This window comes from Podarcis raffonei, chromosome 14 (assembly GCF_027172205.1).
Source record: "Podarcis raffonei isolate rPodRaf1 chromosome 14, rPodRaf1.pri, whole genome shotgun sequence".
Classification (NCBI taxonomy): Eukaryota; Metazoa; Chordata; class Lepidosauria; order Squamata; family Lacertidae; genus Podarcis; species Podarcis raffonei.
This window is the reverse complement of record NC_070615.1, coordinates 14,698,985-14,714,635: the sequence shown is the minus strand read 5'-3', so window position 1 is coordinate 14,714,635 and position 15,651 is coordinate 14,698,985. Positions and strand designations below refer to the sequence as shown.

General features: G+C 45.9%; 1 protein-coding gene across 3 annotated transcripts in view; it reads left to right on the top strand.

Annotated features, from left to right (window-relative positions):
• The first annotated feature begins 5,832 nt into the window (after nucleotides 1–5,832).
• Nucleotides 5,833–15,651, top strand: part of SLC27A2 (solute carrier family 27 member 2) — a 69,174-nt gene continuing 59,355 nt past the window's right edge. For 2 of the 3 annotated variants that reach the window (XR_008327526.1, XM_053365120.1), the window contains exons 1-3: nucleotides 5,833–6,440; nucleotides 11,358–11,567; nucleotides 14,530–14,688. Coding sequence is in view for 2 of the 3 variants with exons in the window: in XM_053365120.1 (XP_053221095.1) it covers nucleotides 5,963–6,440; nucleotides 11,358–11,567; nucleotides 14,530–14,688 (847 nt within the window). In the remaining variant the exon portion in view is untranslated. The remainder of the gene's footprint in view (nucleotides 6,441–11,357; nucleotides 11,568–14,529; nucleotides 14,689–15,651) is intronic. The other variant, XM_053365121.1, reaches the window with a different exon arrangement.

Here is a 15,651-nt window from a genome sequence, read left to right as displayed (position 1 = left end):
GCAGCCTGTCAACAGTGTGGGTACCATTAGCCAATGGGAATGACTGTTGGCCTGGACTCTAAAGAAAAAGGATTTGATGAAAGTGGATCAAAGTTTGAATTAGAGATATTAAGTAATGATTTTAAAATTTTGTCTAAAATGTATAAACTGATGCTTGAATGGCATTTGAAGGATGAGGTGGTTAAGTCAGTTATGATTCACTGGGTCAGATTTTGGGTATAATATACAGCTGAGTGATTGGGTAAAATTATGGAAAGAAGGTTTAAAATTTGCTGCATGCAATGCCCTAAAAGAAAATGTGATGAAAATGATGTATAGATGGTATATTACAACTGTCAAGTTAGCGAAAATGTATAAAGTCAGTAATAAATGTTGGAAATGTAAAGAAAAAGAGGGAACATTTTATCACATGTGGTGGGAATGTAAAAAGGTGAAATGCTTCTGGGAGATGATATACAATGAGATGAAAAAAATGTTGAAATATACATTCATAAAGAAACCTGAAGCATTTTTATTGGGCATTGTGGGGAGTGATATAAATAGAAAGGAATGTAAGCTTTTTTTATATGCAATAACAGCAGCAAGAATATTACTGGCCCAAAAATGGAAGCAAGAAGAATTACCGACGATTGAAGAATGGAGGATGAAGTTAATGGACTATGCAGAACTAGATAAACTAACAGGAAGGATTCGAAACCGGCGGGACCAGAAATTCACAGAAGACTGGAGTAAATTTACGGACTATTTGAAAAGTATTTGTGAAGATCAGGTGACATTTGTAGGTTTGCAAGAAGTTTTGTGAGGAGTATTATTGGAAGTATTGCAAAAATGGAGAAGGGGAAGGATGATTTATTAAGAGATGTAAAGGCAATATAAAGTTAAGAAATGCATAAGAAGTGATTAAAATGGTGGATCATCAGAGGTGCTGATGGAAGTCTAAAAAGATTGTATAAGTGATAAGTTTTGTAGTACATTTTATAATTTATATGTTAAAATTAATTTAAAATTTTTTGAAAAGGGAATGACCGTTGGCCTGGTCTGAACGCTGCCACATCCCTGTAGCAATCTCCTCCGAAACAGGGAGAATGTGGGCCCTAGGCCAGGAATCTAGCCCAAGTTCAAATCATGAGGCAGGCATGTATGTTTCACATGACAGTAGAGGAATACCATCGTAAGGTTGAGGAGGGGGAAAGAGATCGAAACGGCACAAGCCTCTAGAGTTTCTGCAACAGATATGCTGCATTCGAAGCCACTTTCTTCTAGGAAGAGCTCTGCGTGGCTATAAATCACCTGAAATCCAATGCTAAACTGCATGTTAAAAATAACGTGAATGTCTTTAGCCTTCTGTGGTCTCCAAGACATACAATACGGCCAGGACCCCCACAACCAAGCCAATTATGGAGCAGGAAAAAGTAAGACATCGAGGTCAGAGAATACCTAGACACAAACTTTAACAAGCAGTAGGAAAAATCACTACACACTCCTCATAACCCTGAGCGGTAAGAAGTCCAGCGGCAGCCTGGCAAGGTTTTATTCCCTTTTCCATTAAACTTATGGCGCCTTCTGAAGTACTTAATGTGTTGTTGTTTTATAAATGTAGACATTCGTAAAAAAAAAAAGATCTCTAATCCAAGTTTGTTTATGACATTGTGCTATTTTGCAAAGTATGCGCTTGTATTTTCATAAAAACAACTTTTTTAAAACCCCACTTTTCTATTCTAAAACAGAAGCCTCAAAGCAGTTCGCACGTTTAATCAAAGTAATAAAAATATATTATTACTTGTCAGCTTAATCATACTGTTATGAGTTGGGTTGAGGTGAAATAGGCTGTATGCAGAGATCCTTCTAACCCCTGGATCAAGCAAGTGTTAAAAATAGTACAGTAATGTTATCAACAACTGTCTTAGCCCTATGCCTTCTGCTCGTTTTTCTGTTAATGAATTTACAAAATAGTTATTTTGAAACCCTTAATAAACAATAAAAACAATCTCAAAACAGTGAGCAATTAATAAAACCTCGAACTGCTTCCTGATTTCTTTTTCCAAAGTTTTGCTCTGGGAGGCAATAATGAAGTGTGTGTTGAGTAAACAGGGGAAATAGATTTCTGTTTGGTTTGTTGTTGTTCTAATATTTACTATGAGGGTTTCTGCTTGTAGAGTTGTTCAATTACAGGGTTGCCTAAAGAGAACTGATGCACTGTGGTCCATGTTCGCTCCCTAGTGGCAAACTAAGGGAGCAATCCAAACCCAATATCTACCAGATATAGCAAGTTGGAATCCAGCAGGACTCCAGCATAGTCTGCCGATTTCTGGCACAGCCGGGCTACACCAGTGTAAGCTCCACATCCCAGCTCAGCGGGAGAATATGCCGTAGCAACTGCCTAATCCCAGCTCAGCCAGGACTGAGCCAAAAGCAAGCTTTTCCCTACACAAGCCCTGAAGGGGTGTTCCAGCTTGGGAGCAGGACTAGGTTCTGCTCAGTCACATGAACTGACAACTCAAGGGAACATATGCCAGCAAAAAGGGTGATGTCAATCCAATCTGTTTTAAAGGCTTGTTTTCTTTCTGCCTAAGTTTGGAATGGGACGTGGGTGGCGCTGTGGGTTAAACCACAGGGCCTAGGACTTGCCGATCAGAAGGTCGGTGGTTCGAATCCCCACGACGGGGTGAGCTCCCGTTGCTCGGTCCCTGCTCCTGCCAACCTAGCAGTTCGAAAGCACGTCAAAGTGCAAGTAGATAAATAGGTACCACTCCAGCGGGAAGGTAAGCGGCGTTTCCGTGCGCTGCTCCGGTTCGCCAGAAGCGGCTTAGTCATGCTGGCCACATGACCCGGAAGTTGTATGCCGGCTCCCTCGGCCAATAAAGTGAGATGAGTGCTGCAACCCCAGAGTCGGCCACGACTGGACCTAATGGTCAAGGGTCCCTTTACCTTTACTTTATATCAGTTTATATGCCTGTTGTCTTTGTCCGTGGAGTTTTCTTGGCAGGGATACTGTAGTGGCTTGCTGGTTCCTGCTCCAGGTGGATCATGTTTGGTCAAAACTCTCCACTATGACTTGTTCATCTTGGGTGGCCCTGCACTGCATAGCTCATAGCTTCTCTGAGTTATTCAAGCACCTTCACCACGGCAAGGCAGTGATCCATGAAGGGGAGGGACATCACCTTGCCAACCAAGGTCCGTATAGTTAAAGCTATGGTTTTCCCAGTAGTGATGTATGGAAGTGAGAGCTGGACCATCAAGAAGGCTGATCGCCGAAGAACTGATGCTTTTGAATTATGGTGCTGGAGGAGATTCTTGAGAGTCCCATGGACTGCTAGAAGATCAAACCTATCCATTCTGAAGGAAATCAGCCCTGAGTGCTCACTGGAAGGACAGATCCTGAAGCTGAGGTTCCAATACTTTGGCCACCTCATGAGAAGAGAAGACTCCCTGGAAAAGACCCTGATGTTGGGAAGGATTGAGGGCACAAGGAGAAGGGGATGACAGAGGACGAGATGGCTGCACAGTGTTCTCGAAGCTACCAGCATGAGTTTGACCAAACTGCGGGAGGCAGTGGAAGACAGGAGTGCCTGGCGTGCTCTGGTCCAGTGGGTCACGAAGAGTCGGACACGACTAAACGACTAAACAACAACATATCAGTTTAACATGAACAAGCATAAATTGCACAGGTTTTCTATATTTGGGGTTGCTCTGCTGTCTCAAGTGTGTCCATTTTTTGCACATTTCCTACTGCAATTATGGTATGCTACCTTGTTGCAGGACTGTCCTTTAGCTACCTTGTTGCAAGGATTGGACACCCTATTGCACATCCCTGCGCTGAAAGTTTCAATTTTATAAACAACAGAGCATGTGCTTCCACAATGCCTGTATTACAGAGACATTCGTACTAGCTTCATCTTACCATTACTGCATACTTATACCCAGGGCACACAGGACAATTCTATACCTTGTTGCTGCTTTCAGATACCAACCCTGCTGCAACATACATGGTTGCCAGATTCTGCACAGCAGAGCTCAGAATCCATTGGACGATGACCTGTGTCACAAACTATATTTAATGAGCACATATCAGAGTGCTCTGTAGACTGATAGCTATATATACTAACCACTTATGCTCTGCCGCTCCCATCTAATGTTCCTAACTCTTCGTTTAGACATTCCTTGCTTGCTTTAGATTTTTATAGACTTTAAATACTTTTTAGTTTTTCAGATTTTAAATGACTGTACCCCATCCCCTTTCCTTATGCTGGTCTATGTCCATAACAAAGATTAGATTTGCTGATTTCAATTTTTATCAACTCTAGACCAGACGTAAGAATCATTAATCCCATTAACACTTCATCAAATCTCCAAATCCCTTTGTTCTGATTTTAGGTTGCAATCCTATGCATAGGTTCTTGGGTGCAATTCTCATTGGACTCAGTAGATTTTATGAGTAAAGCTCAACAACTTCACCCCCCCAAAGGTCAACAACAACTTTGGCTTGGTTCGGGGGCGGCTCAGGGGCAGTTAAATGACCCCCATGGGCCCCTTGTGGCCCATGGGCCTTAGGTTGCCAACCCCTGCTTTACATAGTCTAACATACATTGAGGACAGAACCAACCAAGCCCTCAGGGGTGGCCCTACCATTAGGCAGAGTGAGGCCTCCACCCACAGATGCTGGGGAACACCAGGGCTGCTCCTCTGGCACTCCTGCTTCTGCCGCAGGGAAGATCTGTGCACATACATAAGGAGTCTACTCCCCGCCCCCCATGTGGTAAAGGACACTGTACTGTGGGGAGGGGAAAGATTCAACTTCTGGTCAGTTTCTGTATCGGGAAGAGTGAGGGTGCCATCTTTTTGTTATTATGCCTTACTCATCATTTCATTTTCAGTTTGGTAAAATCCAGTTATAACATTTTTTAAAAAAATATATATATTTGTATCCTGCAATTTTATTTTATTTTTTAAAAAATGAATCAAGAGCAGAACAGGCAGATGGTAACAAGCGGTATGTGATATACAAATGACATGAGAAAACTTGGTATACTTTTTTGTATAACATTATTAATAATTTAAAATAACAAACAAAAAACAAGCGGTATGTTAAAACCACTTGTGAAAGCGGATGAAGGGTGCAGCACATAAGAATCTACCAGTCGTCGTGATACTCTGTTGTTGTTTAGTCGTGTCCGACTCTTTGTGACCCCATGGACCAGAGCACACCAGGCACTCCTGTCTTCCACTGCCTCCCGCAGTTTGGTCAAACTCATGCTGGTAGCTTCGAGAACACTGTCCAACCATCTCGTCCTCTGTCGTCCCCTTCTCCTTGTGCCCTCCATCTTTCCCAACATCAGGGTCTTTCCCAGGGAGTCTTCTCTTCTCATGAGGTGGCCAAAGTATTGGAGCCTCAGCTTCAGGATCTGTCCTTCCAGTGAGCACTCCGGGCTGATTTTCTTCAGAATGGATAGGTTTGATCTTCTTGCAGTCCATGGGACTCTCAAGAGTCTCCTCCAGGACCAGAATTCCAAAGCATCCATTCTTCGGCGATCAGCCTTCTTGATGGTCCAGCTCTCACTTCCATACATCACTACTGGGAAAACGATACTCACGCCATTGGAATAGAACCTTACTGCGAAGACTGTGCGTTGGTCAGCGCGCACACATAAAACAAAACAAACCCAAAACTGTGCTTATGGAAGGCAATCTTACTCGTGATCGCCAAAGAAAAAGAAGTTTGAGACTCCTGATCTCCGCTTCGGGAGGAGACAGGCAGAAGAAGAGCTGGAAATCTGGAGAGAGAAAGGGAGCGTGAGCGCGCGCTCCCGTCTGGCTGGCTGGACCCGCCCCTCGTTTGGCAGGAGCCGGTCACTTTTTGCGCCGGTAACCAGGCGAGGCGCCTCAGTGCGCTCGGCGCGCCTGGGCAGAGAGGAGCGACGAGCTGGCGCCGGGGGTCCAGCCTCCCCAAGGCGCCGTCGAGACCATGTTCCCGGGCTTGTACACGGCGCTGGCGGGTCTGCTGCTGCTGCCTCTGCTGGTGAACCTGGCATGCCCTTACCTCTTCCAGGATCTGGGCTTCTTCTTGCAGCTGGTGCGCGTGGCGCAAAGGTCTCGCCGCGCCGCCTCGCGCGTCCCTCCGCGGACGCTGGTGGAGGTGTTCAGGCAGCGGGCGCGCCAGGCTCCCCAAAAGCCCATGCTGCTCTTCCGAGAAGAGGTGTACACCTACGAGCAGGTGGAGCGGCGGAGCAACCAGGTGGCCAGGGCGCTGAGGGAGCACGCAGGGCTGCGGCAGGGCGATACCGTGGCTCTCTTCCTGGGCAACCAGCCCGCCTACGTGTGGCTGTGGCTGGGCTGCGCCAAGCTGGGCTGCGCCATGGCCTGCCTCAACTGCAACATCAGGGCCAGGTCCTTGGTGCATTGCTTCCAGTGCAGCGGCGCCAAAGTGCTGCTGGCCGACCCAGGTGAGGACCTCCTCTTCTCCTCCCCCCCCCCCCGCAGCTGGTAGTGGCTTAATTGCTCTGTCACCAGCTCCTGCCAACCTAGCAGTTCAAAAGCACTCCAGTCATAGCTGTCAACCTTCCCTTTTTTTGCGGGAAATTCCCTTATTCCAGAGCCGTTTCCCGCTGCTATCCCGGATTGTTAGATATCCCGTAGACTGTCCCCGGGACAGGTGAGGCTGCTGATCCCTTATTTTCGAGGCTGCTGGTCCCTTATTTTCAAATCTGAAAGTTGACAGCTATGACTCCAGTGCAAGTAGATGAAAAGGTACTGCTGTGGCAGGAAGGTAAATGGCGTTTCCGTGCACTCTGGTTTCCGTCACGGTGTTCCGTTGCGCCAGAAGCTGTTCAGTCCTGCTGGCCACATGACCTGGAAAGCTGTCTGTGGATAAACACCGTCTCCCTTGGCCTGAAAGCGAGATGAGCACCGCAACCCCATAGTCACCTTTGACCGGACTTAACCGTCCAGGGGTCCTTTACCGTTTTTTAACCTTTTTTTAACGGCCGCCCACCTAGCAGTACCCATGCCTTTAGGGCCCCCGCAACCAAGGATCAAAAGAAAATTACAACCAACCTTTCGTAGTTCAGTGTTACCCCCCTAGAGCACTCCCACGAGACATCTCCAGATACAAAGCTTTCTGTGAGTTAGTGCGTTGTGCGTTCCCACCGAGTCCAGACCCTAGTAGAATATTCGCAAGTAGCAGATTGGAAGCTTTATTAAAATGGTTGGTTGGTAAAATCAAGAATGTATTAGGAGATAATTTGTGAGGGCCCCTCCGAAGATTTTGACTGCCTAGAACAGAGGCCTCCACAGGGTTTAATCTAGCACTGGTGGCTAGAGTGATGGGCAGGGGTGCCAACTTGAATAAAATATGGGAGGGGGGCAGGTAAGCCCCACCCTGATATAATGGATTGCATGATGTGTCACTGTGTACATGATGTGGCAATGCTCATCAACTCTGGGGGAGCCTTGGCCCTCTCAAATACAGTGGTACCTCAGGTTAAGTACTTAATTCGTTCCGGAGGTCCGTACTTAACCTGAAACTGTTCTTAACCTGAAGCACCACTTTAGCTAATGGGGCCTCCTGCTGCTGCCACGCTGCCGGAGCACGATTTCTGTTCTCATCCTGAAGCAAAGTTCTTAACCTGAAGCACTATTTCTGGGTTAGCGGAGTCTGTAACCTGAAGCTTATGTAACTTGAAGCGTATGTAACCTGAGGTACCACTGTATTTTATGGGGGGGGGAGGTACTTCAGCCCCTAGAAGTTGGCTCCTATGGTGGTGGGAAATCCACTCAGAATCCCACACCGTGACCTTGGGTCATGCGCACAATCTCAGCTTTAGCCCACCTCGCAGGGGTGTTGCGAGTATGAGCTCCCAGAAGGATGGTGGAGCTGTGTGTGCTGAGCTCTTTGAAGGAAGAATGAGTAACCTGGTATTGCACACCATCAAGTCAATAGAAAATAACTTTTTTCAAAACCAGGTTTGAGGGAGGGAGCCTTGAAGCACCAGTCTTTCACTTTTGTTGCCTCTGATCAATAGGTTTTGCAATAATAATAGTAATAATAATAATAATAATAATAATAATAATATGCTGTATTGTTCATCTGAGGTAATAGAAGAACAAGAAGCGGTTGGGTGCACATTTGAAGAAAAAAAATCCTCACGCTCACCATAAATGTGAGGTTCTACAAGATTATTCACGGTTTTGACAGCAATATTATGCCTTAATAAAATGCAGGTGACACTTTTAAACTGCTTCCTTATTATTAAGCTTCATTCTAGGTAGCAGTTCAGCAGGTGCAACTTTTTTTTTACTTTCGGCATGGAGCATGGTGTCCCCTGTTGCATTTCTCTCCCATGTAGCCGTGAAAGGGATAGGAGACTTTCTGGAGAAAAGGGGTTATTCCCACCGATAGGGTGACCTGAATACAGTGGTACCTCGGGTTACAGACGCTTCAGGTTACATACGCTTCAGGTTACAGATTCCGCTAACCCAGAAATAGTGCCTCAGGTTAAGAACTTTGCTTCAGAATGAGAACAGAAATTGCGCTGTGGCAGCACAGCGGCAGCAGGAGGCCCCATTAGCTAAAGTGGTACCTCAGGTTAAGAACAGTTTCAGGTTAAGAACAGACCTCCGGAACGAATTAAGTTCTTAACCCGAGGTACCACTGTAGTTGCCGTTCCATATCTTTTATTAAGCTCTATCAGCAGTTTGACATTGGGTCAGTGTGAGTAGTGAGTGAGAGCAAAGGTACGTTTACAATCATGAGTCGTAGATACAGGCTCATTAAGAAGCAAGAATCAGTTATGACCAAGTATCAATATGACTTTCAGTGGCAAACAGAGGACTGATAAGTGACAATCCAATAATATATATGAGAAGAACCTCACTGAAATTTCTAAGCAGCCATCCAAACTGAGTGAATGGACAGTGAAATGTGAGGTACAATTCAATGTAAAATAGTGTAAAGTGATGCATTTTGGGACATTTTTATTTTCATTTTCATGTGTATATGCCAATGGGGTCTCACCTGCAGGTGACTAATAAGGAATGGGATCTGGGACTCATAGTCAATAATTTAATGAAGATGTTCACTCAGTGTGCAGCAGCTGTGAAAAAAGGCAAATTCCATGCTAGGGATCAAATTCCTTGCTAGGAATCATTAAATTAGTTATACAAGTCTGTGATGGTTGGCTTGCAGTTATTTTGTAGAGTTTTAAAAGGGTCGGAAAAGGGCAACCAAAATGACTGAGGAGACAAAGAAACCTTCCTGTGAGGAATGGTTGAAGAAAAGGCAACTACAGTGGTACCTCAGGTTAAGTACTTAATTCGTTCCAGAGGTCTGTTCTTAACCTGAAACGGTTCTTAACCTGAAGCACCACTTTAGCTAATGGGGCCTCCCACTGCCGCTGCACTGCCGGAGCACGGTTTCTGTTCTCATCCTGAAGCAAAGTTCTTAACCTGAAGCACTATTTCTGGGTTAGCTGAGTCTGTAACCTGAAGCGTATGTAACCTGAAGCGTATGTAACCCGAGGTACCACTGTACTGCAAGGGACGACAGGATAAAGGTGTATACAGTTATAAATGGCACAGAGAAAGTGGATAGAATCGTAGAATTAGAAGGGACCACAAGGATCATCTAATCCAGGCGTAGGCAACCTAAGGCCTGGGGGCCGGATGCGGCCCAATCACCTTCTAAATCCAGTCCGCGGACGGTCCGGGAATGAGTGTGTTTTTACATGAGATGTTCAGCTTCCGAAAAACATTCGAAAACTGGAACAATTACTTCCAGGTTTTTGGCGTTTGGGAACCAAGGCGTTTGAGAACCAAGGTACCACTGTACTAAATGCATAGACGAAAATGCTTAAGTAAACAATGCTATGTTTAAGTGATGATCATGTAGGAGAGAAAAGGGAGGAATAAGGGTGCTGCCACAGAGAAGGCCCTGCTGGAGGTCACAACCGCACCCCTGAGCCATACTCATCTGTGTCACCACTTCCTGTTTTGGAAATGCCTTCCAAAAAAGAGAACCATGCTCACAGTCTCTCATGCAGGATGGAAGAGGAGCACACAGATAACCACAGATAAATTTTCCATGTCATTGTGGGAGCCTTTCAGAAACGATGCATGAAAGAGGAAGGAAATTCCCTGGGATATTGCGTCACCCTCCCATTGGAAATAGCTGGCATACGCAGGTGGGGGTAGAGAACCCTCACACTTGATAATGAACAATCTCATGAGGGTCCTTATAGTGACACACAAATCCAGGCATCGTGCAATTTCAGATTGTTAGGAAACACGCCGGCTAGCCTTTTTCCAGATGTATTGTGAAAATATGACACCTGTGTTTCCGATACCTTGCAATATTTTGCCTTCCTTTATATGGCACCACTAAATATTTGTGTAAATAAATTTGGCAAGATCTTTGCTGTGGACCCTGTTATAGTGGTACCTCGGGTTACAGACACTTCAGGTTACAGACGCTTCAGGTTACAGACTCCGCTAACTCAGAAATAGTACCTCAGGTTAAGAACTTTACCTCAGGATGAGAACAGAAATCGCACGGCGGCAGCGGGAGGCCCCATTAGCTAAAGTGGTACCTCAGGTTAAGAACAGTTTCAGGTTAAGAATGGACCTCCAGAACGAATTAAGTTCTTAACCCGAGGTACCACTGTATATGTGAGTGGCATTTAACTGTAACTTGATGACCTGCATTCTCCTTTTCACCAAAAGCTGATCTCCCACGTAGCTTGCAGGTTTTGTTCCGTGCTACTGGTCTGCGGGTGGCGCTGTGGGTTAAACCACAGAGCCTAGGACTTGCCGATCAGAAGGTTGGAGGTTCGAATCCCCGCGACGGGGTGAGCTCCCATTGCTTGCTCCCTGCTTCTGCCAACCTAGCAGTTCGAAAGCACTCAAAGTGCAAGTAGATAAATAGGTACCGCTCCGGCGGGAAGGTAAACGGTGTTTCCGTGCGCTGTTCTGGTTCGCCAGAAGCGGCTTAGTCATACTGGCCACATGACCCGGAAGCTGTATGCTGGCTCCCTCAGCCAATAAAGCTGAGCGCCGCAACCCCAGAGTCGGCCATGACTGGACCTAATAGTCAGGGGTCCCTTTACCTTTACCTTACTTGTTCCGCCATTGTGGAAATGAGCAACGGCACATGACTTTTCTGAGGTTTCGAAGCTACACCTCCTGAAATTCCCTCCTTCTGCACAACTCTTTTCTTTCTCCTTTCCTTTCCTTCCTTTTTTTTTCAATCTGGCCATGCTGTGAAGAGCACTGCAAAAACATTTCAGAGTAAAACATCACTGCACAAAACTTTATTGAATAATGGGCCTTTCCCCTTCAAGTAACCATTTCTTCTCTCCTCCTTAAAGAATTAGCATCAGCCATTGAAGAAGTGCTTCCAGCCCTGAAGGAAGAGAATGTGACTATCTATTACTTAAGCAGGACCTCCGAGACAGAGGGGATCGACAGTTTCATTGACAAAATGGATGCTGCTTCAGATGAGCCTATTCCAGTGTCTTGGAGATCAAATGTCACTTTTAAAAGTCCTGCCCTGTACATATATACCTCTGGGACTACAGGTACAGTAATTTTTAAAAATCCACAAATTAGGGGTTCCTTGGTCAACCCTATGCAGAAATAAGTCCTGTTTAGTTCAGTGGGACTGATTTCCAGGGAACTGGGTGTACAGAATTGCAGCTGGCTTATTTTATTCACTGGCTGGTTTTAAAATATCTTACGAGGAAATCAAATTGACATATTGCAAAACTTCACTGAAAGTGCCTGAGGAAAAGGACAGTGTCTCCAAAGTGTCTGAAGCTTGGGAGACAAAACTGTAGCTGTGTACAGTGGTGCCCCGCAAGACGAATGCCTCGCAAGACGGAAAACTCGCTAGACAAAAGGGTTTTCCGTTTTTTGAGCTGCTTCGCAAGACGAATTTCCCTATGGGCTTGCTTCGCAAGACGAAAACGTCTTGCAAGTTTGTTTCCTTTTTCTTAACACCGTTAATACAGTTGCGACTTGACTTCGAGGAGCAACTCATAGAACGCAGTGTACATAGTAGCCTTTTTTGAGGTTTTTAAAGACTTTGGTGATTTTTGAAGCTTTTCCAAAACTTCTTTTGCAGCCATTTGGTAAGTTAAGCTTTTAAAACTTTTTTGGGGGGGTTGGATTTTGGGTTGGGGTGTTTGGAATTCAAGGACTTGGTGTTGGGGAGGGGTTTGCAAGAATCTGGAAGCTTGTGTGTTTTTTCCCCTGCATTTTTATGATTTTTTGTGACCATTGGGACACTCTGCTGTTTTTTTAAAAAAATTCTGGATTTGAATTTCTGTGTGCTGGGTGGCTGGGGGAACAGATGGGGAGGGGTTTGCAAGAATCTGGAAGCTTGTTTTTTTTCTGCATTTTTATGATTTTCTGTGACCATTGGGCCACTCTGCTGTTTTTTTAAAAAAATTCTGGATTTGAATTTCTGTGTGCTGGGTGGCTGGGGGAACAGTTGGGGAGGGGTTTGCAAGAATCTGGAAGCTTGTTTTTTTCTGCATTTTTATGATTTTCTGTGACCATTGGGCCACTCAGCTGTTTTTTAAAAAAAATTCTGGGTTTGAATTTTGAAATGCTCTTTACAGTATGTGTGACTTTAAAGAGCACTTAATAAACTCTTGTTGTACCAAATTTGGCTTTGTTTGGACTTTTTTTGACCATAGGAATGCATTAATTGATTTTCAATGCATTCCTATGGGATTTCGTGCTTCGCAAGACGAAAAATTCGCTAGACGGAAAAATTCGCGGAACGAATTAATTTCGTCTTGCGGGGCACCACTGTATTAAGCAATGTGGTAGTTTGCAAACAAAAGTATATGTAAGGCATGGGCATAGCTGAGTGGGGTCAGGCAGCTGCCCCCCCTCAAAATCAGTAAAAATACATAGCTAATTGAGGTTCTGCCCCCTGCCCCAACAAAAGGCCTGCCCTCCCCCCCAACAAAAATCCTGGCTACGCCCATGGATATGGGACTGCTCTACTAACAAAAGAGTGCATTGTTGTTTTTTGAATGGTTTCTGTTGGATTAAAAAAAAACAATAATACCCCAGGTTGGATCCAAGCTCAGTTGGCTACGTTTTAGTCCCACTGAAAACAACCAACCAACATTAATTATAACTATCTCTTCAGTTCCCAAAGTTGTTTAACAATCAATCTTCTCAGGGTATCCTGGAAGTGGAATAGGAGCCGCCAAACAACTTGAGGCACCCTTAACAAACTACAGCTCCCAGAATTATTTTGGGGAAGTCACAACTGTTTAAAGTGGCATTATGGTGCTTTAGGGACGCGGGTGGCACTGTGGGTTAAACCATAGAGCCTAGGACTTGCTGATCAGAAGGTCGGCGGTTTGAATCCCTACGACGGGGTGAGCTCCCGTTGCTCGGTCCCTGCTCCTGCCAACCTAGCAGTTTGAAAGCACGTCAAAGTGCAAGTAGATAAATAGGTACCGCTCCGGTGGGAAGGTAAACGGCGCTTCCGTGCGCTGCTCTGGTTCGCCAGAAGCGGCTTAGTCATGCTGGCCACATGACCCGGAAGCTGCACGCTGGCTCCCTCGGCCAATAAAGCGAGATGAGCACCACAACCCGAGTCGGCCACGACTGGACCTAATGGTCAGGGGTCCCTTTACCTTTACTATGGTGCTTTAAATGCATGTTGCGAATGTGTCCCAGCTTAGCCTTCTCCCTAACATGGGAGGTTTTTTGGCGGTTTTTGTTACACGAACGGAGATTTTAATAATGAGGATAAGGTGTAGGAGATGAATTGGCATATAAAGCCTTTTCTGGTTATTAGAGGTTTGGAAATCGTTGCTGCAGCCAATTGGAAGCCCTGTGGGACATTCGAGTTCAAAAGAACACTCATTTCCTGGTTAGCGGCATTCAGGAGTCAAAATGTTTGACTTGCAAGCATAGCTGTCAACTTACAGATTTGAAAATAAGGGACCAGCAGCCTCCAAAATAAGGGATCAACAGCCAAAATAAGGGATTTTCCAAGCACAGGTAGGTTCAACTTCTGAGCCCCTCCGAGCCAAAGGCAGAAAGCCCAGCCAGCAGCCAAATGAAGCCTCAAGCGGTGGTTCCCACAGTGCAGCAACCCGCAAAGGGGATGCAGCAAGGAAAACCACCGTCACCTCTCCGCTGGGAAGTGCTGAGCAAAGGTGAGTCCCCAGGCAACGCAGCCGATTTGATTGGCACAAGGCATGCAAGCTCCACCCCCCCAGTCATTCTTAGACTCCTTATTGGGTGAGCAACGCAGCCAAGCAACACAGTTGGAGCCTCCCTCCTCCCTGGCCGGCAGGCAGGGAGGGAGAGGAGCTGCTTCCTTTGAAACCCGGGAAATTTAAGGGACATCATCAATAAGGGACAGCAGCAGGACATGGCGCTGGGATAAGGGACTTTCCCGCCAAATAAGGGACGGTTGACAGCTATGCTCGCAAGGCGTTCGGGATCCAAGGTGCGACTGTACTTGTTTCCCGTCTAATGAAAAACAAAACTTTTCTCTTCCCACAGGTCTCCCAAAAGCTGCGTTGATTACCCATGAACGCACGTTATTGGCCTGTGGTCTGATCATTGCCAGCGGTGTTACTTCAGCAGATGTTATCTATACCGCTCTGCCACTCTATCATAGCGCCGCCCTTTTAATTGGGGTACACGGCTGCATCCTGCAAGGTAAGCGGGGCTTAGTTGGATTAATAACTTGACTTTGTTTTGGAAAGCGTGTTCTACTTCATGGAGAGCATGTGTTGCGGTGGGGTCTTACAAGACATCTCACTGTTGCTGGGCTGGTAAAGGTAGTTGGCCACCATTGCAATTGGGCTCCTCTTGTCATTGGGGAGAATTTGATGTTGCCATTTAATGATTGACAGCCAAGAAGTTTTATATTCCCTGCGTGCAGCGTTGAGCTTCCTCTTTTCGCTGCGTGCATCAGATTACCCGCCCACCCTCCCTATATTTAGGGTTGTTCACACAGAGCTTGCTATGCCTGTCGTGGGGCAGGGGCCTGGTAGGAATTTTGTCCATTTGGCTGATTGGCTGGTGCCATTTGGTTTTTGCCTACTGCGTAGCAAATCGTCACAACTTGTAAGGTTGCGGTTAGGCATTGGTTTTTATGAAATGGTCGGTGGAGGAGCATGGATTGGCTGTGCCTGCCCCTCCAATGCTGTTGCTGCAAGGGTATTCTGTTAAAGGAATCCAGGGGCTCGCCATGCTTTTGTCCAAACCCCTGTCAAGGGGCTAGGGCCACACAAGAGCCCCTGGGAGCATTTGGGGAGAGGTGAGGGCATAGTTCCCAGCTCCATCTTTCTCCCCAAAATGTTTTCCCTTTCTTACTTTTGCGGGCGGGCGAATGTCAGTCTGTCCCCAGGCGGGGACAGATAGTCACAACCAATGCCTAAGCAACCACTCACATTTTCTGTACAGTGGTACCTCGAGTTACATAGGCTTCAGGTTACATAGGCTTCAGGTTACAGACTCCGCTAAACTAGAAATATTACCTCAGGTTAAGAACTTTGCTTCAGGATAAGAACAGAAATCATGCTTCAGCGGTGCAGCAGCAGCAGGAGGCCCCATTAGCTAAAGTGGTGCTTCAGGTTAAGAACAGTTTCAGGTTAAGAACGGACCTCCGGAACAAAT